Source organism: Pavona decussata, unplaced genomic scaffold (genome assembly GCF_977016875.1).
Source record: "Pavona decussata unplaced genomic scaffold, jaPavDecu1.1 SCAFFOLD_602, whole genome shotgun sequence".
Classification (NCBI taxonomy): Eukaryota; Metazoa; Cnidaria; class Anthozoa; order Scleractinia; family Agariciidae; genus Pavona; species Pavona decussata.
The window spans coordinates 3,367,508-3,392,421 of NW_028145860.1; the positions used below are offsets into that span (position 1 = coordinate 3,367,508).

General features: G+C 40.7%; 3 protein-coding genes across 3 annotated transcripts; 2 read left to right on the forward strand and 1 right to left on the reverse strand.

Annotated features, from left to right (window-relative positions):
• The first annotated feature begins 643 nt into the window (after positions 1-643).
• Positions 644-9,705, forward strand: LOC146449423 (inositol hexakisphosphate kinase 1-like). Its single transcript, XM_085101585.1, has 6 exons — positions 644-1,193; positions 3,410-3,635; positions 4,209-4,297; positions 4,742-4,831; positions 5,968-6,143; positions 7,359-9,705. Exons 1-6 carry the CDS (start codon positions 1,001-1,003, stop codon positions 7,944-7,946), a joined length of 1,362 nt encoding a protein of 453 aa, XP_084957711.1. The 5' UTR covers positions 644-1,000; the 3' UTR covers positions 7,947-9,705.
• Positions 9,706-9,854: 149 nt separating this feature from the next.
• On the forward strand, positions 9,855-12,671 carry LOC146449424 (rhodopsin-like). The gene is made up of 2 exons (XM_085101587.1): positions 9,855-10,915; positions 11,380-12,671. Exons 1-2 carry the CDS (start codon positions 10,539-10,541, stop codon positions 12,047-12,049), a joined length of 1,047 nt encoding a protein of 348 aa, XP_084957713.1. The 5' UTR covers positions 9,855-10,538; the 3' UTR covers positions 12,050-12,671.
• Positions 12,672-12,818: 147 nt separating this feature from the next.
• LOC146449425 (uncharacterized) lies at positions 12,819-24,416 on the reverse strand. Its single transcript, XM_085101581.1, has 2 exons — positions 24,014-24,416; positions 12,819-23,420 (listed from the first exon to the last, which is right to left on the reverse strand). Exons 1-2 carry the CDS (start codon positions 24,248-24,250, stop codon positions 14,091-14,093), a joined length of 9,567 nt encoding a protein of 3,188 aa, XP_084957707.1. The 5' UTR covers positions 24,251-24,416; the 3' UTR covers positions 12,819-14,090.
• Positions 24,417-24,914: the final 498 nt, after the last annotated feature.

A 24,914-nucleotide genomic window follows, 5' to 3' on the forward strand; every position in this document is an offset into this window, starting at 1 on the left:
GTTGGACCTTTTAATCGTGATTTTTGAAAATAGTTCACCAAAGGGGTCATTTAGGTGAAATAAAATGAAATCTAAAATTTCCTTTCTGTCGTGAGATTTTTGATATTTACAGTCAGATTTTCATGAGCCAGAAATCCACCGGATTTCACTGAATATTTTAATTTTCCATCCTGATTTTTAAATGGGAAAACTATGAAGAAGCGCTGGCGTTACATTCCAACTATGCAAAGTTTGTTAACTTTGATGCTTCGCTGGCCTTCGCTTTGACATGTTTGACAACTTTCGTCTTGTTCAACCAATCAAATCATTCGAACCATCATAACAAGAATTGTGATTGGCTTATTTTAGCGTGCTTTATGAGAGTACACATGCACGCTCACGCCACTTTTGCTCGATTGGAAAACGAAGTTTGTTTGGAAAATGACTGAAATGAGGATGAATGCGTGGGGAAATAAAAGGATTCTTTATCATAACACAAATAAAGAAGCCTCGACTGTGCTCTGTTCTGTTGTGAAGTACTTAGGAATCGGCTAGATCACTCAAGAAGTAGGGAGAGAAACTCGACTACGTCTCGTGTTTCCCCTTACAGTTCTTTCTTGCTCTAGCCGCTTTCTGCGGGCTTTACAACAGAACAGAGCACAGTCGAGGCTTCTTTCTTTGTTAAATGAAGCACTTGGGAAGTTTGGAGAGCACTCAAGGAGCTAGAGTTACGCATTTTTCGACTCTTTCGTGCTCTCCAAACTTCCCGCGTGCTTCATATCTCGATGAACGCACGCGTCTGCTGACGCATGAACTAATATATTGTTAATTAGATAACTTGTTTCGACAGGTTACGACAATTTTATGTTGGTATTGTTGTATGAAGTCCCTTGACAATTAAGTAGGAAATTGTCATCCTTTGCAATTCCTTTCATCTTTTAGTAAACCCTGAACGGTTTTTTCGTGTTGATAAAGAAACATAGTGTTGTGTGAAGCAGTTTTGTACGTAAGTAATTTTGTCATGGCGGTTATGCCTGGCCGAGTTTCGAAACAAGATTTCGTCCCTTTAGAACCGTTTGTCCATCAAGTTGGCGGCCGATCTTCATTAATGAAATTTGATGATGCTTCTGTTTGCAAGCCTTTAAAGCAATGGGAACATCGCTTCTATGAAGAACAGCCTTCAGAAATGCGACCGTTTACCCCGGAGTTCAGAGGTAAGCAGAACTAATTTGTCTGACAACCTGGCTTACTAGTATTTTAGGGCATTCCTTAAGCATATGTATCTTGCATGCAATAAACTTGTAAATGCCTAAATTTCTGGACACGCTTGTCCTTCATCTAATAAGCTTTCTTTCGTGCACTGTTGGTTTTTTATGCTTACTTGGTTGGAAAATTGTGTTAAATTTTGTTAGGTCCACTTAAAGCTAACTAGCTAGCTAGCCAGCTTACGTTTCTTGCAAGATTTAATTTAAGACTTGGCTTAAGTTATTTACTTGGCATGGTTAGTGCGGCAATGGTTTCAAAGAGGAAAAATATACAAGTTTAATACTGTACATGCTAAGTCTGCTTCGCCGCGGGTGCTATCAAGACTGTTTTGCTGAAAGATATTTAGCTCGTTTGCATGTTGTTTTGATCTATAATATGTTTCCGCCGAGATCGCATCCCCATTGTGTGTTTGAACCTGGTCCAGTTACTTATTCGCTTTTGGATCAATTGCTTTTTCAGCAATCGTCGTAAAGTAACTTAAAGTTGACGACAAACTTATTGCGACGATTGCGTGTACGAGGGTCGTTTTCATTCAACCATGTCCACCCTTCACATTTTTTCCATAGCTTTTTTTTACAACTTATTCCTTCTATATTGGATTGAGTTGAGTGTTGATTAACGAAAACTTACTTCTGTATATTTCAGAATTGAAGAAGAATTTTGATTATTAAAATAATTTACGCGGTCTTGCAGCTGATGTTTTTCCGGTGATTCCCATTTCATTTAAGCATGGTTGCTGGCCTTAGCAAAAGACAGCGTTGCGTGACGAGCCTAAAAGAGACTACGCGCGCGCAATCTCGTTCCCCTTTTTTTGGAACGAGATTGACGCGCGGGCCGAGCCTCTTTATTTGGTTTGGTTATGACGTCACTTCCGTCCGTCCGATCGTTCGTGCGCACGCTTCTCTATGTAAGCCGATGTGAAATGAGACTGTCAAACCCTGTGCGGCAGCGCGGACTTTTTTTCGGCGGGAAGTGGGATGGCCATCTTCTTTCGGCCATCTTTTTTCGAGAATTTTGAAGAAAACTAATTGTTGTATTTGTTGAATATGTCGACAAACGACATATGCGAGCAAGCAGGCGACTAATAAGGAAATTTGAAACCCGAGAGCAACTGAGAGGGCGAACAAACAGAAGGAATGTCAGTTGAAAACGAACAGATGGTGAGTAAGCAACTCGCAAGTCGCTTTGAAATTAAATGCAATTTTGAAGGCAATTGTCGGTAATTTTCCATAAACATATTTTGAACTACACACAAATACTTAAATCGTTGCCGTACGACAAATATTCGTGAATAAATTAATTTTGAACATTCACAGATCTTAATTCACAGATGTATGAAATGTTTTGAACATTTTGTGTTGGACTTTACGTGTAATTCATTCGCAGCGCATATTTGTAAACACGCAGTAAACGGCCACAACCATGACTTGTCATTTATGCATGCCTCATTGGATTTTGTAACCCGAGTCGATCTGGGGTATTGGAATCCAGTCATTCTTGTTTTATACCAGAACCAAAACATTTAAGGTCTCAGACCATTCATATCAAGCCTGAAACTAAACCTGCAATAATATTGAAAATCATGCAATTTTAGGTTTTGATTGAGCTTGGATTGTTACTGGCAGACATAAAAATCCCTACTTTTCTGTGACATTTGGTTCCTTTATCAAGGTCTTGGTGACTGTATCACATTTCTTTTGTCAGTAAAAAGTGGGATTGTGTGCGCTATTAAGCTTACAGCTGTACTTCATTATATTTAGGTCAATTTATTCCCCTGTTTTTATAGGAAAGGGAAGAATTATTGGCAAACAAGAACATAAGATACAGAACAGAATACTCCCATTGCATTATATTTTTTATTAATTAAGTGGAATTCAACCTTTTTTTTTAAAACATTTTTGTGTAGATTTTTTTTAGTAATAAAGGAAGAGCTCTCTTCAGGCTCTTGGCTGAAGGTGCCCTGTCAGGTGATGAGGTTGCTAGCTTAAGTAAACAGACCTTGAATGATTGGATCCCGCCTATATACTCTGGGCTTCTGGCTTATTACATGACCTAATTTCCATATGTTAACTGTTAGTAATACTTTTCTCTTTTTAACTTTGCAAAGCCTACTGTTAATTTTACATCAATAGAATATTTCTGTCTGTCAACTTTATCCATGCAGGTGTGGTTTACGTGAGTTTTAAGGAGGATGAAGATGGCTACATTCATCTCACTGCTCATCCAGACAAGTTGGCCTTAGAATGTCAAAATAAAGATCAAGGTTCAGCTAAATATTGTACTTCTAGTTCAGATAGTGACAGCAGTAGTACGGAGGAAGTTGGGGGCTCACCTCAGCAGAGGTCCCAATGCATCGGTGGAGTGGAAACAGTAGAGAAAGGACCACACAGGTATTGTTTTGCAAACTTTTTCTTTTTGTGTATATATTTAACAAAGGCAGTTTTCTATGGTCTATACTCTTTCGTGCGGAGCAAGTTTTTCAAAGATTTTGCAAAACATGTTTGGAATACAAAGAATCGGTCAATACAAAATAGTATTCCTCATTCACTATCCAACCTGTAATTTTTTGGGGCCGTTGAATTCCCAGAAGTATTTGAAAATTATGCAGAAAGTCCATGGCCTGAATGATGATTTGAGATGTCCGCTATCTCGTCGCCTGGATAAAACCACAATTTGCCCTTGAAGCACAATTTCTTCGCATTTATTTCTCAGATTTCCGCTGTTGAAACTGTTGACAGAGTATTCCTTAGTAGTTTTTTCTTTGATTTACCGTTTCGAAAAGGTGACTGTTTTCCCTCAGAAAACTCAAAAAACCACGTTGAAGACAATGAGAACAATAGGGGACAAAAATTTCCTTCTAGGGGAGGCAGGAACCAAACGCAATTGTGCGCGAAATTGCGGTCAGTCTTGGCCAGCCTGTGATCAATGGGTTAATGCTTGGATTATGTTTTTGTGTCTTTCAGGGTCCGGCTTTGCAATGGAAAATTAGAATTAGTAAGCACTGGAGTGGATGGTTTATTTGAAGTAGGAGATATGCCAGAATATTCAGCAGGTTTGTATGGGTCTTACTCTTCAACAGGGTCTTATTGTTTTCAAACAGACAGCAAATTGTGTACACCAAGGGATATACAAGAAAAGCTAAAAGTTTACTTTAGAGTATGGAGAAATTAAGCTGCCAAAAAAGCTCTCATAAGTGCGAGGCTTTGACTCAATTATGTCATAATTTCAAAATAATGATCACCTTGTTGTACATGTAGGAAGGATTTCTCTTCATGACTTTTATTTCAACTTTCAAGCTTTTCGTCCAAATCCCATGAAAATTTGCTGCCATTGCTGTAACAATATATTGAAATCATTTGATACACTTTTTTTTAAATGTTGGGGAGAGACTTGGTTGAGACAAGGAATAGCCACCATGCAGGCCTTTTTGGTTTTCAGACAACGTTACTGAGATAGCTGCATCCATGTATGTATTTTTGTTGTTGTGACTATTTAGGGAGTGCAGTTGCAAACCCTTGGAGTTTACAATGTCATAAAGAAGCACTAAACAAAATGAAAGCAATGGGTTCATCTTCAAGAACACACAGTATCCTTTTGCCACCTTTAATTTCCTTTATTATCATAGTTTACAGTAGATACTTGTAAACCTCTTGGTTAGCTATGTCAGGGTTTGTTTTAGAAATTGGCTTCTGAGGGCCCAAGATATCTCAACTTCTTATACATAACATTGATTAATTAATTAAGGACGGTGCCTACTAACAAGGAAGCATTTTTGTGTGGTGTATGACTATGCGGGGAAAGCAGATCTTAGTAAGGGCTATTGAAATCCTAAAAGAAAATTGTTGGGGGCAACCACGTGCAATTATTATAAAACAACAATTATTATAAAAAACAGTAAAATACAAGGCAATGTATGGCGTTTTTTCCAATTTGAAGCTTTATTATCTCTGAAAAATGCATGGTTACCCCAAATTTTCTTTTCAGATACCAAGAGCACTTGCTAAGTTCTGATTTCTCTGCATTTTTTAGAGATAATGAGGCAACACTTATTATAGAAAACAGTAAATTTACAAGGCAATGTATGGCATTTTTTTTTCCAATGTGAAGCTTTATTATCTCTGAAAAATGCATGGCTACCTCAAATTTTCTTTTCAGATACCAAAAGCACTTGCTAAGTTCTGCTTTCTCCGCGTAGTTTTAAACCATGAAAAATATTCCTGTATTGTGCAGTTCCAGAAAATATCCATACTCCCCTCACAGAAGGTTTTTTGTTTTGCACTCCCTGTCCCCCCAGGAAATTCCAGTTTAGCTTCATACTTTGCTTCTAAAATTTTGACTTTTAAGACCCCCCTCCCCTTAGGAATTTCCAATGACCTTCCATGGGGTGGGTATCGATTTTTTTCTGGAACTGCACATTTAACTAGGCACCACCCATAGGAAACCCAAGTATCTCAAGATGTGCAGAATGTACGTGCAATAACAAAATAAGGTAGGCACCGTCCTTAATTAACGTTCGGTAGAAGAATAATATTAAAGTTCAAATGAGGCCTTAAGCTACTGTTCAAATATATCAAAATCCAAGCTTTCGCTGATCAATGGCATCATCAGGTCCCGTATAAAAAATGATTAATTAATGAATTAATTAATTAACCATAAATTGGTGGAGCAAAATTTACTTACTGATGAAATTGCCTTGTCTCTTTAAGCCTTAACTTTGAGTAGAATTTATTGTTTTGGAGAATGTGGCACATAAATTTTCATCTCCTTGTATTCTGGACTTAAAAATGGGAACACGACATCATGGAGATGATGCAACTAGTGAAAAAAGGGACAAACAAATAGCTAAAGTGGAGAAATCTACTTCAAAGACTCTTGGAATCCGAGCAAGTGGGATGCAGGTAGGACGGCTTGCTATAACATTTGGAAAATCAACCCCTCACTTTGATATATACACCCAAGTATCTCGGATTGAAGTACACTGAGGTCATGAAATTGCTACTCTACTTTAGGAATTAAATTCATGCCATGGAAGTAAGATTAAGGAATTTGGCATATCAAGGGTCAAAATGTATTTATATGTAAATTTTAACCCATTAACCCCTTGTAACATCAAAGAACAAATTCTCCTATTTTGTCCCCATACTTTTCTTATTAAAGTACCAGGGAGAAGTTATTATAATATCAAGAAAATTCACCTTGGGTGATCATATCCTTAATTCTCATGACCTCAGGGGTTGAATAAGCATTTATATTACAAGATGAAATTCGATGCTGATCACCGTTAGGGCTTAAAGGGTTTTAAAGGAAATCTTAGATAACAAAGACGGCAAGCTCAGGAATTTACTGCCCCCTCAAAATGCTAAGCATTATAATCTCAGAAAGGGATGCCAGTTCAATCCGGTTTTCAAGACAAACAGATTTCAAAATAGTTTTATTGTTTTTAAAGCACTTAAGGTTACATGATGTCAACTCTTTTATCATTTTTAAGATTAATGCCTTTTTAGTAACTTACTTAGTCATTATGTAGTAATCTTAGGTGTTTTTTACATTATTATTTTATATATATTTTTTAATCCTTTTACTGTAAATATAATGTAATTCAACCCTAATGGATTGCGAAGTTGTATCCAATAAACTATCTATCTATCTTAATATATGTTGCTCTTCTCCCCTCACTCCATATGACTTCATTGCCTTAATTATTTGCTGAAGTTTGACAGCGATTTCTGTTTGACATTGAAACTTGTTTTCTGTGTTTGTTAATTATTTGTTTCATTCTGCACAAGATAAAAAGATCTAATTTGGAAATAAAATTGTTCAATTCACCAAACAGTGTCGTGGAAACTGAATAACATCAAAGAAAATCTTTTATTTTGGTAAAGTTCTCAGGTGACAGATTGAAACGAAACAAAAGTGCATGTTTGTTTTAGTTTTCTAGATCAAATTGCTATTTTCCATTTTTTTTTCCCTAAAATAGGGAGGGGTAGTGTATTTGCCCACAATCATTTCAAAGGGAAAATTATGAAAATTGCTCTGTTTGCCCCAAGATTTCTTTGGCACTCAGATTTATATATTACATTCTGAATGTAACAACAACAATGTTATCTTTGTAGGTTTATAAGCGCAGTTCAGGAAGGTTTATGTGTCGGAACAAACACTATGGTTTGAAGTTATGCGAGAAAGGTTTCCGAGAAGAACTTGTTACTTTCCTTCACAATGGACAACAGTTTAGAACAGAGTTAATAGAACCATTTCTGTACAAGCTACGAAAGCTGTACAAAGTTATCGAGAAGCAAAATTCGTTCCGTTTCTACTCAAGCTCTTTGCTTCTCATGTACGAAGGAGATGTGGAAAAAGAGTGTGATGAGTTGTCCAGCAGCTCTGGTTCTTTTGACAAGGAGCAAGAGTCTTTGAAAAGAAAGGATGCGATCCGAAGTTTCAGCTCACCTTGCCTAAACAAAAGCGGCAATTTTGGCAACCATCGATCAGGCAAAGTGGATGTGCGAATGATTGATTTTGCGCACACAACATATGGTGGATTCTCAGGAGATCGCATGCGCACTGGTCCTGACACTGGCTATCTGTTTGGACTGAAGAACTTAATTAGGATTCTAGAAGAAATTCAAGACGAAAACAAGGAATCATCAGAAGCAATGACGCAAGAAAGCATTATAAAATCTGATAAAAATCGCGAGAATTGATAATGGTGTTTTAGAGTGTAGAGAGCTATGACTTGTCAATCTGAAGACACTGTTACTTATTCTCCTGACTCACTAATTTCAAGAAAAATTAGTTATACATCAAGTCAATATTGCCTGCCTGTTTAGCAAACTCATGAGACTCTGCAAGCTGGGAAAAACAGGCAAGACTGCTGAATTATAACACTTTGCAGTACGAGCTACTTTCAGTAACTAACTGTACACTGGAATTTACTGTCGACGCAGCCTAATTCAGGCCCCACTGATCAAGTAACTTTGATACCGGTAATAACCAAGTTGTATCGAAACGTTGTACGCGGAAAACAGGTTTTACTTGTCATTGATTACAAAAGTCTCTCAATGCGCTGTACCGAAAAACAAAGGTTCTTATCAGCTGTTTACAAACACGCCACAATGGTATGGTCTGAACAAGAAAGTTTCATCTGAAATTGCCAATGAAAATTTGGTTTTTTTTTTACTTGATTTGTACAGACTAGAACTAAGCGACGAAAACCCGAGTTTGTCTGCAAGTTGCACACGTCATTTTATGGACTCACAGCCGTGTGCATGTTGAGAAATGTACCATGATGACGCCAATAGGAATTAGATAGGGAAGCACGCGCACTATGTTATAATATTATATGGACAAGTTTCAAGTTCAAGTTTCAAGTTTATTAAAAGATTTAAACACATACAAAGAGAAGATAAGCACTGCTGTAATTGAGCAATAAGGAGTTTTATTAACTTGAAAGAAAGCAAACCAACAAATATTATTTTCGTCCCACGCCGGAAATGATTACCAACTAAAGTGACGGGGATGCTTGTCGGAAATTTTGAAACGAACCTCTTAAAGGTAAGAAAATCTCATGCTGCGGCGGCGGCCTAGCTTTCATTAGCGATAAAGACAACTGCTTTGACTGCCGCTTACTATTATGACAATTTCAACGAAGTTTAATACGTTTCCTGTCGCTTGTGAAGGTACCGGCATAACTCAACTGCGTAAGCAGATTATTCGAGTTTCTTCAACCAATTAGAGGGCTCCGTAAAGGCTCAATTCTGTCGATCAAACGCTATTTTCGTTCTTCAGAATCTTTACATCATTAGTAAGATAAAGTTGCGAAAATCAGATCCTGGTTGACATCATCGCCAGTCTTAATTGCGACAATTTACGGCTTAGAACTGACACCCACCAAGAACCCACTAACCGAGAAGAGACCCTTCATATAAAACTACTGAATAGTACTTTGCCATTGTTTATTGTTCTGTACAATGTGCATTACTTCCCTGTAGTACTGTTAATTATGCTGTACAAGGTGGTTCTACCTTTTTGAGTCTGTGGAATTGAACAATTCTTTTCTTGTGGTGCAATTTGTTTTTTCAATATTTGCCTTTTTTTCTCCAGTTTCAACTTGTCACTCTAGAGCGAAAGCCAAATTAAAACAGGAAAATGGATGTTAAGCTTTAGTGGGAGTGAAAAAGAGTTAAAACATTTGTTTTCATGGAACATCAAAGCCTAACGCCGAATTTTATATCCCTTGAATTATTACATTTCCCAAGTTGGCATCTTTGGTGTTCTTCAATTTGCTAAAAGATTAAGGGAAAGGAAACATTGACAATAATGAAACAAGGCGACTGTTTTGAAGAAAACCTTCATCAAACATGCATTATTTTATGCCTACAATTGACATATGTCCGTTCAAAACAATGTACATTTTTACACCACGTAAATGAATTCATGAAATAAAACTGTATTATCTCTTGACTTCCTGAAAAGTAATACTCTTTGGAACATGTCGACATGAAAGATACAATAGAACGTTTCAAATAAAATGCTTTAAAAATATACAGGGCAATTAACACCCAGAGAAAAGGCAATCAGAAACCATCTGCTAATTTGCTTAAGACTTTCAATTGTTCAAATACGATGTACTTGTGTCTCTTTTTAACTAATTTTGTTCAAAGACGCCGGCCTAAGATAGCTTCAGGAACGAATATCGATCAACAAATGCAAAATTTTAATGATAAGCAAGAACTATACCTGGTTTGTTGAAGTAACTTTCAAGTTTGAACGTTTTTCCGAAAAAGCCGGGGAGGCGGATAAAGAAGACAATTAACACTTCTTAAAGATTAGTTTATATAATGCGAGACATGTTTGCCTGTAAGGTTTCCGCCAGCGGAAAAAGGTAAATACCAAAAAAGAAGATAATAGGCCATGAAAATTCTAGCCAAGTCGAGATATTGCTGAAGTTGTAAACTAATCTAATCACGTCTCTTAATTTCTTTTCATGACCGGAGTTTAGCAAAGGTTGCATCCTGAAAAAAGGTCATTCATCAGTTTTATTTCAATATTGGTCCTGTATGTTTAATATTCGTTGAAAAAGGAAATTTTTGTTTTCGTTACTGTGATTTCATTTTAAAAATACTATTGCAAAACAGAGGTATATTTTCCGTTCACGTCGATCCTGGCAATCAGTTTTTGATTCATTTTTGTGATTTGGCACTGAATTCCTGCAAGTAATATCTTTCCTCTTTTTCTTTGCAGAAAACCTGCTGTAAACTGAATTACCTAGAAATTAACGCAAAACCAACAACACAATGGACCCTTTCCAGAAAAACGAAACTCCGCAGGCATGGAACAACACTTTCAGTTCAGATCCTAGCAGCATGACAACGGCTTTACAAGCTGCTTTGATCATATTCATAATGGTTATTGTGATTATAGGAAATGTCATTGTTCTATTGGTGGTCTATCGGCAACGGATCCGACCGACGCTGCGAGTCGCTAACATGTTCATTGGCAATCTTGCTCTGGTGGACCTAACTATTGGATTGTTTCTGTTTCCTTTTTCCGTGGTCAAGATATTATTACAACGATGGACATTCGGGGACGCTTTGTGTCAATTTAATGGTGCTATGAACGTGATAGCAGGAGCAGCTTCTATCCTAACCATGGCTGTTATTAGCATTGACAGGTAGGAATAGGGACCCATAGCACGGTATTCAATTGAGAGTCTCGAGTATCCCTCATCCCGAAACTAATCCGTCAAAACAGGTGAAGCAAACAAATCAGATCTCTAGGCAGAAACCGATTTTGACTTTCGCCAAATAACTGACTAGAATGAGCTGACTCGCAGTACACTCCTAAATGAGAGCTACAAGTAAATGCAGGTAACCCACACCAAGCGCGGGAAAACGCGTGCGACAAAAAAAAAAAGCCTGGCTTGGTGCACGGTCTTTTGCCTTTGCGGAAAACCAGATACGTTCATGAAACTATTAGTAATAATCATAATCATAATTGAAAAGGAATAATATAAAAATATTAGCAACTATTTCGTCGTCGTTTAATGGTTCTATCGAGAGAAGATTTAGCTTACATTAGTACCAAATACAATCTATTTTCGTCAAAGAAATGAGTTTTCCATTTCATCACTTTTAGGTATCGGGCAATAGTCTCGCCACCAGGTCGTAGGGTTAAGGCCAAACAGGCCTGGGTACTACTGACCTCATTATGGGCCGTGTCTATTATCATTGGTGTACTCCCAGTCCTGGGCTGGAACAAATATACTCGCTCCCCTCTGCACACCATGTGTAAGATGTCCTTCACAGAGGACCGAGGTTATATTCTCCTGGTTGCTGTCACGTGCTTCCTGATACCGTTGTCCGTGATGTTTTACTGCTATCTGCGAGTTTTTCTAAAGGTTCGTTTCCATAAGAAGCAGGTTCAGCAATGGAGCAACAGCCGGGAAGCGGAGAGAAATTTTCTACGCGAGACGAAGACAACGCGTGTTGTTTTCACGGTGCTCTTCGTATTTGTTGCGTGTTGGACGCCGTTTGTTATCGTCCATATCCTTCAGGCCTTTCCCTCGATCAGCATGTCACGCATTGTGTTTCATTGCGTTACGCTATTTGCTGGTTTGCATTCAGCCTGTAATCCGATCATCTACATTACGATGAACAAAACGTTTCGCAAAGAGTTTCTACAGATGTGTGTCACGTGCTGTGGACGTCATGACCGTGTTCAGCCATTTAATATGGAGTCAAGTTCAACGTTGCCACTTTACGAGGCGAAGCCACGCTGCAACACTTTGATCAAGGAAAAAACGTAACGGAACTGCGGCCCTGCACGATTCCACACGATTCCCTGGAAGAACAATTAACATAAAGCTGCAACAAGATGATGCTACGTGACATGACGTTTTAACTCCTTGTTCATGTAACATAAGGAAGAAGCGTAAAGCAACGCTGTCTAATATGTGGTCAGAACGTAACACCATGCTGTCACGCTATAATAATGAAGTGACGTGTAACGCAAGGATTAGCAGCCTCAGAATCCAGTGGTGGAAAGTAGGAAAACATTTATACATCATGAAATGGGGAGGGGGGAGGAGTCATTTCAAAGGTCTTCAGAGGGTTACTCAATCAATACTGATTTAGTAACGAGGACAAATTCCAGAAACATATTTTTGAAGTTGAATTCAGTGCACCTTCGAGGTCTTTAGTTGTTGATAGTGCTCGACATTTGCGAATTTGTAGTCTCTGTAAGTTTTCACGATTTAGCTACACCATTTCTCAAATCGTGGAAGCGTACTTGCATGTCTACAGGGCTATACGGGGAAATGTTAACCCTCATTCCCTAAAGTTTAATTTTGGGTTGTTGCAATTCAATGATGACAATATGATGACCAATCTCGCATCATAAAGGATGTCAAGATGAACCCTTAAAATGCATGGGATTAATTAATACTGGCTAATGAGCACCCACAGTATTTGTTACACTTTTCATGTAATAGTGACGAGGCAGAAAAAAAAAAGTAAGAAAACTGAAGAAAACATAAATTGTCCCACCCGTTAAATAATTCAATAGTCAAGAACAGATGTAATGAATCAACAAAGTTTAATTAAAACCTTAATACCTTACATCAGCAATATTAGCAGTTTAATAAAGAATGGAACGATTTGCACTAATTGTTAAAAATAGCTGTATTGCAAAAAATCATTGATCTTGTTTTCAATGCGACAACATTACAAAGCACAATTAAAATATTTTAAAAACTTGCCATTATGCTCGTACAACCACTGAAACGAAAGCTTGACTATAAATGATCTAACCACCAGTTGAAAATTGAAAAAATATATATTAAAGAAACATTGTGTACTCCTGCGAAAGAAAATCTAATTGGTTAATCCTTGTTAAAATGCGCTAAACATTTCATCTACTTTTCGTAAATATAAACAAATTAATCTGAACATTTTGCAAAGCCCATTTTTCTAAGCGCGTAGTTAAATGAAACAACTTTGTCTAATTCCTACTCTGCGTGTACAACACGAATTGCTTCTTATAATACAGTTTTAAATGCAACTGTTAGCCACAAAAAACACGCAAAAGTCGTAAGCAAATTCTGTACTGTCGTAAATGGGCCTTAATTAGAACTACAGGTGCCTCAATCTCTCCCTTTAACTTCAAACAATTTCTTAATTAGAAACTTAATACTAACTTTAAAAACTAAGACAACTTCCCAATGAAAATACTTTATAATACTGTCCATGTAAATCCACCTCTAAATTCAAATTACAACGGCGTAAGGAAACAACGTCAACAAGGGGTGGATTCAGGATGGGTTTTATGAAGAAGGTAGAGCGTTTCCCCTATTTGTCAAGTTATCAAACGGTGTGCGGGATTTCACTTCTCATCAAGCCCTCCTGCCCTTCTACGCTTCTACACACAGTCACTCATACACTGAATCTACCCCGTGTTTAAATGAACGTCTGAAGGTTGACACTAAATAGAGTAAGAGCACGCAGTGTTAGAAGCCCTCGAGGAGTTTAGGGAGCCGCAGAGGGCCTTCAATCTAACCTCTCAGAGCAACCAACTTCTTAAACGAACCCTTGCCCATGATACCAGAAAAAGTTCCACCAAATCAGTATGTTTGAGGTCCGTGCGTACTCTATAATCATGGAAGAAACACTGTTACCAACTTTCTAATAAGTTGATATAAATTAAGTGCATATAAGTTTCTTTGTCTTGTCTCCGGGACGCATACAACGCTAAAAAAAAAAGTCAAAGGTTTTTCATATAACTCAAAAAGAGTGACCTGACCTTCATACACTTAAGCTGTTGGGTCGAGCTGCGTACAATTGATCTACGGGTTAAAGATAATAAGAATTCCTTTTCCACTCTCTTTCGCCATAGCCACCTCTGGGTGTGGCTTTCGTTCCCTCAGCGTACGCCAAGTCCTCTGAGACACTGTGAGAGCTCGTGGTCACAACACTGGATAAACTCTTTTCGTTTACACCAAACGCCTCGTTGTAATTTCGTCCTCCAGAGGTACTTCTCACTGTGCTTCGCCTTTCACTTGTGGAGGTACTGCGCTGCTCACTAACTCGTGAACTACTGCGGGTTAGTACAAATGAGGTCATACCGTTAGCCAGCTCGTTTCCTCCCAAGGGTCTTGCAACCAAGGGTGCATCTTTGGAAAATACTTCATCTGGAGTTGGTGTTTCTTCATCCACTGGTTTTGCCTGAACCTCTATCACTGGTTCTTCAAACGTGAGGTCCAATTGGCTTCCGTTTCGACTGGTGGGTTGACTGGACAGCGGACGCGCAAAAGTCGGCTCAAACGGACGGCTTTTTTGTTGAAATGGTGCAGACACTTTACGCGAGAGGGAATTGCGTTCTGTGCGCGGAGATCCAGGCTGGCTTCTGGGCTTACTTCCAACTTCCATAGACAGTGACGAGGTCTTTCTGCTACGTGCTTGAATCTGGACGTTGTTATCCGACGGCTTACGGCTGCGTCGTACCTCAAAACTCGTTTCGTATGTTGGCTTAACATCTACTCTTGCAATTTCTGATCTGGCTTGGAGATCTTTGAACCTCCTTTCGCTACGTTGTTGTTCTTCTTGTGCGATGAATAGTTCCTTTTTCAATCTTTCGATTTCAAGTTCCAGTGTGGAACATTTCCGATCCAAGACGCTGATCTTGTCATCTTTCTCGTCGCAGGTCTTCTTCCGTAACTCCAGTTCAGTCTTCATCGTTCGCAAATCCTTTTCAAAACGAATGATCTGTTCTTGCTTGCTAATGATATCTCTGTTGGACTTGTCCAACTGATGCTGTTGGCTTTGGTTGTCCTTTGCGGCCCTCTGCAACTCTGTCTCCAGTTCGGACACCCTAAGCTGAGTAGAAATCAAGTCACTGTTGGCCTGCTGTAATCCGTCGGTACTGTCCTTATACACAGTCTCCACGTTATCCAGGTCATCCTTGACCGAACGAAGTTCGAATTGAAGATTGTTCCTCTCTTTTCGCAGTGCATCTTTTTCGCTCTCGAGTTCATCCGACTTCAGCTTCAATGACTCGATCTCCGCGCGAAGCTCGTCTTCGCTGGCATACCTGGACTGCTTCTGTTGTCCAAGCTCAATCTTAAGTTTGTCAATCTCTCTTTGAAGTGCATTACATTCGTCGCTCTTGTTCTGCAGTTCGCGTCTCAGTGAATCCAGCTCCTTGTCCATAGTTATGAATCTGGTACGGAACTGCTCAATGACCGTCTCCTTTTCAATGATCTCTCGCCTGAACACTTCACTCCTGGTGTGAATCTCGGTCACTTGCCGTGTAACTTCTTTTGAGGCTTCGTCATTCTTGTTATGTGCGTCAACCAACTGGAGTTTGAAGCTGTCCTTTTCTTTGTTTGCGTCTGCTAACTGGGCCTCTAACCGTGAGGCAGTGGAGCGGAGCGAGTGGATTTCGTATTCTAGATCCGACCTGTCCTTTAGAGTCGACTTGTTGTGGTCTCCGAGTTCATCCATCTTCTGTTCCAAACTGTTGATCTCATTCTCAAGTTCCGAGTTTCGTTCCCGACTACTTTCGTAGCTGGCCTCCAGTTCGGAGATTCGTTTCTGATAAATTATTATTTCATTTTTAAGCTGCGTTGACTTGAACTCGGCGTCATTGTAAGCGCCTTGTAAAGTTTCCAGGCGCTCGCGGGCTGATTTTAACTCGTACTCCAAGCTTGAATTCCTTTTGTGTGCTTCCAAAACCTCATTCTGCAATTCGTTTTCCCGTTCTTTGCTTCTTCGAAGAGCTGCATCTGACGATGAATTCCAGCCAAGAGAAGGTGCGTTTCGCTTCTTTAGCAATTCATATTCCGCTTCCAGTTTCAAAAGCTTCTTCTGTGCGTCTTCTAGATCGTCTTGCAAGCTACGTTTGTCATTTTCAGTTGTATTTAGTTGTGCCTCCAGCTCAACGAGTTTTTTCTCAAGCCTGTCAATCTCATTTTGAAGTCGATTCCTCTCCGAGATTAAGCTCTGATTTGCACTTTCCACGTTGCTTATGGTCTTCTGCATGGACGTTATTTTGTCTTCCAGCCGATGCTTGTCTTGCTCCAGTCCCTCGCAGCTGTCTTTCCAGGTGACGATCTTACGATTCAATCCCGACACCTCACGAGCCAAGCGCTCGCATTCTCCTCGCAAAGCTTCAATTTCAAAGTCGTCTTCTGGTGCCGCATCCAGATTGCTTTGTTCCACCACAGTGATGTTATCCCTCTGTAGCTCGTTGTAGCTGGTTCTTAGTTCATAGAGCTGCTCTTGGAGAGCTTGTATCTCAGGCTTGAGTCTCTCGTTTTCTTCTTTCAGCAGCGAATAGGAAGTTTCAAGCTCCGAGTTCTGTAGCTGTAGTTTTTGGTTTGCGTACTGCAGTTCCCGTTTGTCAGCCAAGGCTCTCTCTAAGTCTGAACTTGTTGTCGTTATATCGGTTCTTGTCACATTCAGCTCACTGTACAGTGTGTCGTGGTCGTGCTGCAAGCGATCAACAGTGTATCCCTTGTCTGTTAATTCTCGATGCAGCTCATCAATCTTTTGCTGGTGTTCTAACAACTTCTTTTGAAGCCTTGTGATCTCGTCTTTTAGGTCCTCGTTCCGTGCCCGTGTTTCGTCCAGTGTACCTTTAAGCTGCGCTTGCTGTTTGAGCTGAGCTTGAAGCTCCTCTTCCAGAGAATGTATCTTGGACTTAACAGCTTGGAGTTCTCTTTGAGCATCGTTCTTGCCCTGGACGGCTGCGTCAAGGGCAGTCTGAAGCTCGGAATTCTTCTTATAGCTGTCCATAAGTTCCCGCTGTTTGCTGTCCAAAGTGTCTTGGGCGTTGGATAGGGCAGCTTCAGTTTTTGACAATATCTGTTGCCCTTCGACTAAATCATCGTTCAAGACGTGTATCTTCTCGTCATATGCTTTGTTGAATGCCTCTAAACGAGCGATCTTGTTTTTGGCACTTTGAAGCTCCTGTTCCAGCGAGGTGACTCTCTTGTGCCATGACAGGATCTCGTCTTTTCCAAACTGATCCTTTTCTTCCATAGCCTTAATGACATCTTCTAGTTCCTTGATGCGACTGGTGCGCCAGCTAACCTCGTACTCAAGCGACTCCTTTGCACGGTTACACTCGCCGAAATCCTTTTCCATCCTTGTCAGCCTTTTCCGGATCAGGTCCAGCTGGTTTTCGGTGTCTTCTTTTTCTTGATAAACCTGTTGCAGTTGCGACTGCAGATCCACGACTTTCTTCTGTAACGCAGCGTCGCCTTTGATCCTCGCTTTCTCACTTTCGATGCTGATATAGCTGTTGTGTATTTCTTGGTATTTCTTTTGGATCACTGTGTACTCGTTCTGGAGCTTTTTCTTTTCCCGTTCCAACGAGTCTATCCTGCCTTTTAGCTCGGCGTTGACTTTCTTGAGCTGTGCAATTTCGTTTTTCAACTCGTTTCGTTCATCTTCCAAAGCGTCGTTGCGTGTTTCCAAGTGGGAAATTCTGTTGTTTGCTGACAACAGGTCCATCTGAAACTTTTCAATCTCCTTCCTCGCCCCTTGGTAATAATTCTTATATTCGGTTGTCGAGGCACGACAAGCCGCGATCTCTTGTGTCAACTTGTCATTGTCTCGCCGGACTGATCGCAAGGTGTTCTCCAGGTTACTGATGGTGGATTCTCTCTCTCGAATGGCTATATTAAGTTCTGTTATCTCTTGATAGCCTCTGTCAAAGTCGTCTTTGAAATGATCGATCTTGGTTTTCAGGGAATTGATCTCATTTTCCAGGGAACTGTTTGCTGACTTCAGAAAGTTAATCTGCCCATTCTTATCAACAATTTCATTTCTTAACGACTCTACGGTGTTTTTGTGCTCGTTGTTCTTCTTCAGCAGAATGTTATGGTCTTCTTTCTTTCTTGACATGTTATCTAAAGCGTCTTGTAGCTCTGCCTTCATGTTAGCGTTCTCTTTCAGCGCCTTTTGCATGTCGTCCTCCAAGTCGGCTATCTTGTTGTTATAACTAATCAAATCATTGTGCATTTCTTCATTTTCAAGCAGAGTAGACTTGAGCCTCAAGTCAAGATCAGCCATCTGTTTCTTCAATGTAAATGCATCGCTATCGCTTACATCTTTCTTTCTCATGGCATCATTAATAGAACCATGCATACTGGCCAGCTCGTCACGTGCTACTTGCAGGTCTCTCTCTAGAGCCTTCTTCTCGTTTCTCAGATCTTGAATAACTGCATCCTTACCACCCACTTCTTTGGTATGTTGATCCCAGAGTGTTTGATACTCCACCAATTTCCTCTGCACTCTGAGAAGTTCTTCATCGTTTTTGTTCAGTTTGGAAAGTTCTCCTTCTTTCTCTAGCTCCATTTTCGACCTGACTTTTTGTTCTTTGTCAAGGAGCAGCTCTAACTGAGTTATTTTGGCGTTTGCTTCATTAAGATCGCGCTTCAAGGCATCTATTTCGTTCATCGCTTCTTCATAATCCTCTTTCAAAGGCGCCAACTCTTTCTGCATGGCGTACAAATCGTGCTCAAGTTCGGTTTTCTTCTCTTGAAGGGTTTCTCTGCTCGACTCAAGCCTTGACAACTGCGAGTGCACAGCGAATAACTTCTCTTGAAGATCTTTCTCTCGATCGTTGCTTCCCCTTAGTGCTAATTCTGTTTCTGCAAGTTTGCGTTTCGTGACTGCCAGATCATCTTCAAGGAACTGTCGTTCCTCTTCAGAACCAAACGGATTGCTCTCCAGCGTTTCGACTCTTTGAACAGCAATGTTATAGGATTCTTCGACTTCTTTTCTCTTTGACATCAAATTACCGAGATCAACGTCTTTACGGCGAAGAAGTCTCTTTGTCTCTTCCAGTTCTTCTTCGATGATGGCCTTTCTTTGTTTCAGGTCTTCCAATTGTCTGTTCGTGTTCTCTACATCTGCGGTGAGCGCATCAGTAGTTGCCTTTAGAGACGAAATTTCGTTTTCTAAGATGATATTCTCCTCTCTGCACCGTGTGGACGTGTCTTTCCATTCTTCCAACTTGTCTTTAAGAGAATCTTTCTCTCTGTTGGAATCCGCCAACTGTTGCTCGAGGTTAGAAATCTTGATCACATTACCGCGCATTTCCTCTTGGACGCGATCTCGTTCATACGCTGTCTTCTGTATGCGACCCTCGGCGTCTTTCACACCATCTTGCAGTCGTAGGATCTCTTTCTGTAGGCGTTCCTGCTCCTGTTTCAATCGTTGGCAATCTTCCCTGCTGACATTCAAACTTCCTTTAAGCGACTGGACCTGTTCCTCTAGGTACTTTTTACTAGCCTTGAGTTGATCGATGTGTTCTTCCTTCTGAGCAATGTCTTTGTTGATCATTTCCACTGTTAATTTCTGCTCAATGAGTTGTTGTTCGACTTTAAGGACTTCTTCTCGGTTTACTCCGGATCTGTTGTTAGCATCTTCAAGTTGCGCTTGCAAGGAAAGCTTCTCGCGATACTCGTGCTCAAACTTCACTTCCAAATCCGAGACTTTCCCACTAGTGGCCATAAGCTCTTCCTTGAGTGCCTTCTTTTCGCGGTCCGCCCTGCTTCTTCCTTCTTCTGCATCGTGAACTTTCCTGTTTAGTATGTTGATCTCGTGTTGTAACTCAATGCTTTGTTGTTGAACCCTCTTAAATTCACCTTCCACTTTATTGACTTTAGACTTCTGCAACTGAAGCTCTTGTTTTAGGGAGTTCTCGCGGTCCTGGCTCTGCCTCAACATGGCTTCAGTTTCGTGATATTTATCCTCACTCGGCACAATACTCTTGTCTCTATCTTCTTTCTCCCTCTCGAGCGCCGACAGGGTCACCTCCATCTTGGATATTTCGATGTTCGAGTTTTGGATTTGTTCTGTAAGGTTTGTAACGTTATCTTCCAAATTCTCATTCTTCCACTTCAGAGCCTCGAGATCTTTCTTCGCTTGCAGAAGTTCGTTCTCTGCTCCAGCTTTCGATGTTTTTAGCCGCTCCAAGGCGTTTTCTCTATCGCGTAGATCTTTCCTTAAGCCATCCAGAGTTCTTTCTTTTTCGCGAACCTGGTTTTGTACGCTGAGCATTTCCTCTTTTACTTTTCTGTTGGCTGCTAGCTGCTTCTCATACTCGTTCTTGAAATGGTCCTTGTCTTTAGTGATGTTGATGAGCTGAGTCTCCATCGTTGTGGTCTTGTAAGTAAAAGTGCTGATCTCTTGTTCCAAAGCGCCACGCCCGTCTCTGTAGCTATTGAGTTCGTTCTCTAAGCTATCTACGCGATCTTGCGCAGAATCCAGGCGCCGTTCTAAATCTCTTTTTTCAGCTTCCAACCCGTCGCAGTTCACTCTAGCAGTGATGAGATCTTGCTTTGCGCTGTCAAAATCCCGCTCCAGCTGTCGGAGTTCATTGTTGAGATCTTCAATTCCTTTGTCCTTCTTTCCTACCACTTTGTTCATTGTTTCGTTGATCTTCTTATTCTCCATCACTTGGCTCTCGAGGATCATAATCTGTTCTTGGCACTGAATGAGCTTGTTGTTCACTTCGTCAAGTTGGTCTTTCAACTGCAGTTTTTGTCGTTGGATGATCTCCACCTGGGATTCGAGTTTGTTCGCCCGATTTCTTGCATTGTAAAGATCCTCCTCAGCCTTATCTTTACGTTCCAAAGCAGTAGTGACTTCGTTGTGCATGTCTTTTAACTTCTGGTCTACAGATAGCAGCCTCTGATTTATTTCTGTGTTATCGTGCGTTAGCCGTTCAATTTCTTGGTTTTGGAGCGCATTCTTACCCTCTGCTTCATCCAGTTCTTGTTCTAATTCCTCGTTGTCTTTCTTCGCGGCTTGCAGCCCGGCCTCAGCTTCAGCGACCTTCTTTCTGTACATAGACAGATCTCTCTCTAACTCACTGTTTCTGCTGAGCTCAATTTCAAGCTCACGTCGTGCATTTTTATCGATATCCTTCCTATAAGTGGTTTCCAGCGTGTTCATCTTCTTCACAACGACGCTGTGTTCAACCTCGAGTTGATCACTCTTCCTCTTTGCAGCGTCATACAGCGAGTTCACCCTGCTCAACTCCTCGGCCAGTGATGCAACTTGTTCTTGGAGTCGTCTCTTGTCACTTTCCATATCATCTACGATGGACTTGTTATAATTAAGTTCACCTTTGAGGTCGTCATAGTCCTTCGTCAAGAACAGAACTTGCTCACGAAGCTGTTCGATTGTGGATTCCTTATCTGCACCGTCACGTCGGTAATCATCCATCATACTTTGCACCTCTACTAACTGTGTCTTGACAATGTCTACTTCCTCTACGTTCTTGCGATTGTTCCCCGTGTAGTTCTCTAGCTCGGCCTCCAGCCATTTCTTGTGTTTGTTGGCTTCAGCCAGGTCCGCCTCTAGACGTTCCACCTTCTTCGTCAGCATCAACACCTGCTGTTGAAGTTCTATCCTCTCCTGATCGCAAACCTTGTAGGAAGCTTGCAACTCGGATGTCTTCTTGTAGTATTCTTGTAGTTCATCGTTTAAGCGATCTTTGTCTTGATTAGCCAGCAGCAGGTCAGCCTCAACTTCTCGCATCTCTCTTTGAATCTGCAGTGTCTCCTCGTGAAGGCTTCTCTTCTCGTCTTCTAGGATTTCCATGTGCGTTTGTAGCTTGTTAATCTCTTCATACAGTGGCTCACTCTTTCCTTCCATGGCCGCTATGTTGGCTCTCAGATCATCGATTGTCCGATCCTTGGAGGCCGCTTCTCTCTTGTACCATTCTGATGTTCGCTGATACTCTGCAGCGCTGGCTTGGGCTGTGACTAAGTCTTTCCTCAATCTGGCAATCTTACTTTTCTCTTCGTCTAGGTCTGACTTCAGCAGTGCTTTGCTCTGACTGATGGTATCAAGCTGGCTTCCCAGTTTCGTCAAATGAGTCTTCATTCCTGCGGTAGACACCTCAAGCTCTTCATTCTGTTGTTCATTCCTTTGTAGTGATGCCTTCAGTTCAGCAATTTTACGCTCAGAGTGCCCAAGTTGACTTTTCAAATCATCGTTTTCTTGACCGAGGAGATCCAGTTGTGATTCCAACTCTACAACTCGCTCGTTTGCTCGCTCACACCTGTTCTGCAGATCCTGTGCGTCGTTTATGGAGTCTTGATAACTCGCTTCTAGCTGATAATTCCTGTTCTGAAGCGAAAACAAGTTAGTTTCCAGATCACCAATGCGCTGTCGAAGACGGTTGACATGCTGTTCATTCTCATTAGCTTTCTCGTTTGCCTTCTCACAATTGTTCTCCAATGTGGGAATGCGCGCTTTCACTAGTGCCAGTTCTTTCTCCATTTCGTCTCTCTGAGCCGATAGCCCCTCGTTAGCTTCCATAAGATCTTGTACTTTCCACTCGGATTCGTGTAAGTCCCGTTCCAGAGCTTCCTTCTGCTTGTCATAGATATCAGAAGAGAGTTGGTTCTTGGAAAAGTCTTGCTTCAGGGCTTCAAGCTTCGCCTGCAAGGCCTTGTTGGAATTCTCCAGTTTCTGAAGCTGGTTATTTTTGACGTTTAGTTCTTCTCTGTAGATGTCTGCCTTCTTCTGGGTCTCCAAGAAGTCCCGCTGTAGTAGACTGTACCCTTCCTTACCTTTCTTGTGATCATCCCTGAGCCCCTCTAACTGATTCTTAAAGTTATCTCTTTGTCGGAAAGCATTTTGCATCTGTGCTTCGAGTTTTGATGCCTTCATGGAGTTCATCATGCTATCCTTTTGTAATTCTCTCTGTGCCCTGTCATAGTCAGCTTGTAAATCATTCAATTTGCTCTGAAGCGTCAAAAACTCCTCTTGCAACTCTTCCTTCTCCTTGTGAACGAACTTGTAGCTTGTTTCCCACTCTGTAATCTCTTGTCGAACGGCAACTAGCTCGTCACTGTCATCCTTTCTTCCCCCAGGCAAGGGCACGAGCGCTTGGCTGGAGGATAGCTCTCGCCTTAGATCTTCGTTTTCTTTTTCCAGGGATGATTTCTCCTCTCGCAGTTTTCGAATAATCTCTTTTTGAGAGTCGAAGTCTTTTTTCAGCGCGTCGTATTCCCATTCTTTCTCGGTCAATTTTCGTTGAACGCGGATGAGTTCGTCTTGGTGTTTTTTAGCGTCGACGCGTGAGTCTTTCAACTGTTCCTGCAGATTCGCTTTCTGTTTTTGAAGATTTTCTATTTGCAAACGTAGCTTGTCGACCTAAAAGGCAAAATATTGTTTACTATCCCTGTCTGTTTTATTATTGTCAGCTTTTCCACCTAAGTCTAGAAACAATTATTATGCAAAGTGGGATTGTTTGCGTAGCGAAACGATTCAATCCCTTAACTGTTTTTCAACGGGTCACTTAACGTTTTGATTTTCGTCGCTAAGATAAAGAACTAAAACCAAAACAAAATCAGACAGAAATCTATCTCAATAAAGTTAAAGTTACGAAGCTATAGTTACTTAGAAAAGGCGGAGTTATATTTTGGCGTATCTATATGCGGGTATCCTACGGCACGCTAATTAGTTTGGATCTTGAAATGTGTCAAGGCTCGAACGCTCATTAGTTAAGCTAAATCAATAGAACTGTGGCTTAGGCCAGGTCATTTACACATCAAATAACTGACCAAAATGTAGCACTCTCAAAAGCAAGGGTGTTCAAGTTAAAATGCGGCTGAGCGAGGAAGACATCTTGGTGTTTAGATTTCTAAGCCCCGTAGGTGGTGGTGATTTAAGATTGCGCGTCTATGCAAATTACTACAATCTTCTACCAGCAATCACTTTTATATTAGTCTAAACCAAAGTCATACCTCAGTTCGATGCTCTTCTTTGACATTTTCCAATTCCAACTTGAACTTCCGATAAGCTGTTTCCAAATCACTGAAAGTTTCTCTTGCAGTAGCCAGTTGTTTCATGGTCACATCTTCGCCAAGCACCGCCAAAGGCTCACTATTTGTGCTATACGATGAAGACACGGAACTGTAAGTTTCCACAAGAGACATTGTCCTACGGCTCGTGCTTTCACTTGTAACTGAACGAGTCTCCATGTTTGAACACGAAGCACTATGAGCGAAATTCCAGAGCTTTCACAGTCACTCCCGCTCGTGTTTTCGCGTGGTTACGAAATTCAGAGCGCGAGTGTATTCAGCTCTGCGAGCTGATTTCTCATAAACTTTTCGTCCCTTGAGGTCTACCAGTTGAATTACCAGCTGCTAAAAGTTTTGATTAAGGACCAATCAGAATTCCGCATTTTGGCTGGTGTACAATAGTGTTTCGGGTAGTTTTTGTGTTACAAGGGCTTAGCTGTCCCTCCCACGGAAAAAACAAACGCCATGAGATGTGAATTTGTCATGATTAATATTTCCCGCTCTATGTTGTGCTCATAAAATATGAACGACGTGTTCGGAAATTGGCAAACATGTCTGGAAATCTTGGCAGAGGAAATGATGGATTCACCCCGCAAAGAGCCTTTACGAAAAGGAGTCGTGTTTCTTGCTTGTAAGCGTTGTTTTTTAAGTACATTTTCATCACAATAAGCTCCCATTGTGACACTTTAACGAGTCACCGCGTAAAAACAAAACTGTAAACTTAAGACCAAATTATTATATAAAACAGGTCTCGAAAGCCTATGTATGACTTCCACATATCTTGTACTATTGAGTGACAAAGATAGCGCGCTCCTTGTGTTAACGCCAAATGCTCAACTGCCAT

Excerpts from the sequence above, each read along its gene's own strand:
- LOC146449423 (XM_085101585.1), top strand. The coding sequence starts at position 1,001 with ATGGCGGTTATGCCTGGCCGAGTTTCGAAACAAGATTTCGTCCCTTTA. Across the intron at positions 1,194-3,409 it reads GTTTACCCCGGAGTTCAGAG|GTGTGGTTTACGTGAGTTTT; the intron begins GTAAGCAGAACT and ends TTATCCATGCAG. Across the intron at positions 4,832-5,967 it reads TTCATCTTCAAGAACACACA|AATTTATTGTTTTGGAGAAT; the intron begins GTATCCTTTTGC and ends AACTTTGAGTAG.
- LOC146449424 (XM_085101587.1), top strand. The coding sequence starts at position 10,539 with ATGGACCCTTTCCAGAAAAACGAAACTCCGCAGGCATGGAACAACACT. Across the intron at positions 10,916-11,379 it reads GCTGTTATTAGCATTGACAG|GTATCGGGCAATAGTCTCGC; the intron begins GTAGGAATAGGG and ends CATCACTTTTAG.
- LOC146449425 (XM_085101581.1), bottom strand. The coding sequence starts at position 24,250 with ATGGAGACTCGTTCAGTTACAAGTGAAAGCACGAGCCGTAGGACAATG. Across the intron at positions 23,421-24,013 it reads AAGAAGAGCATCGAACTGAG|GTCGACAAGCTACGTTTGCA; the intron begins GTATGACTTTGG and ends TTTGCCTTTTAG.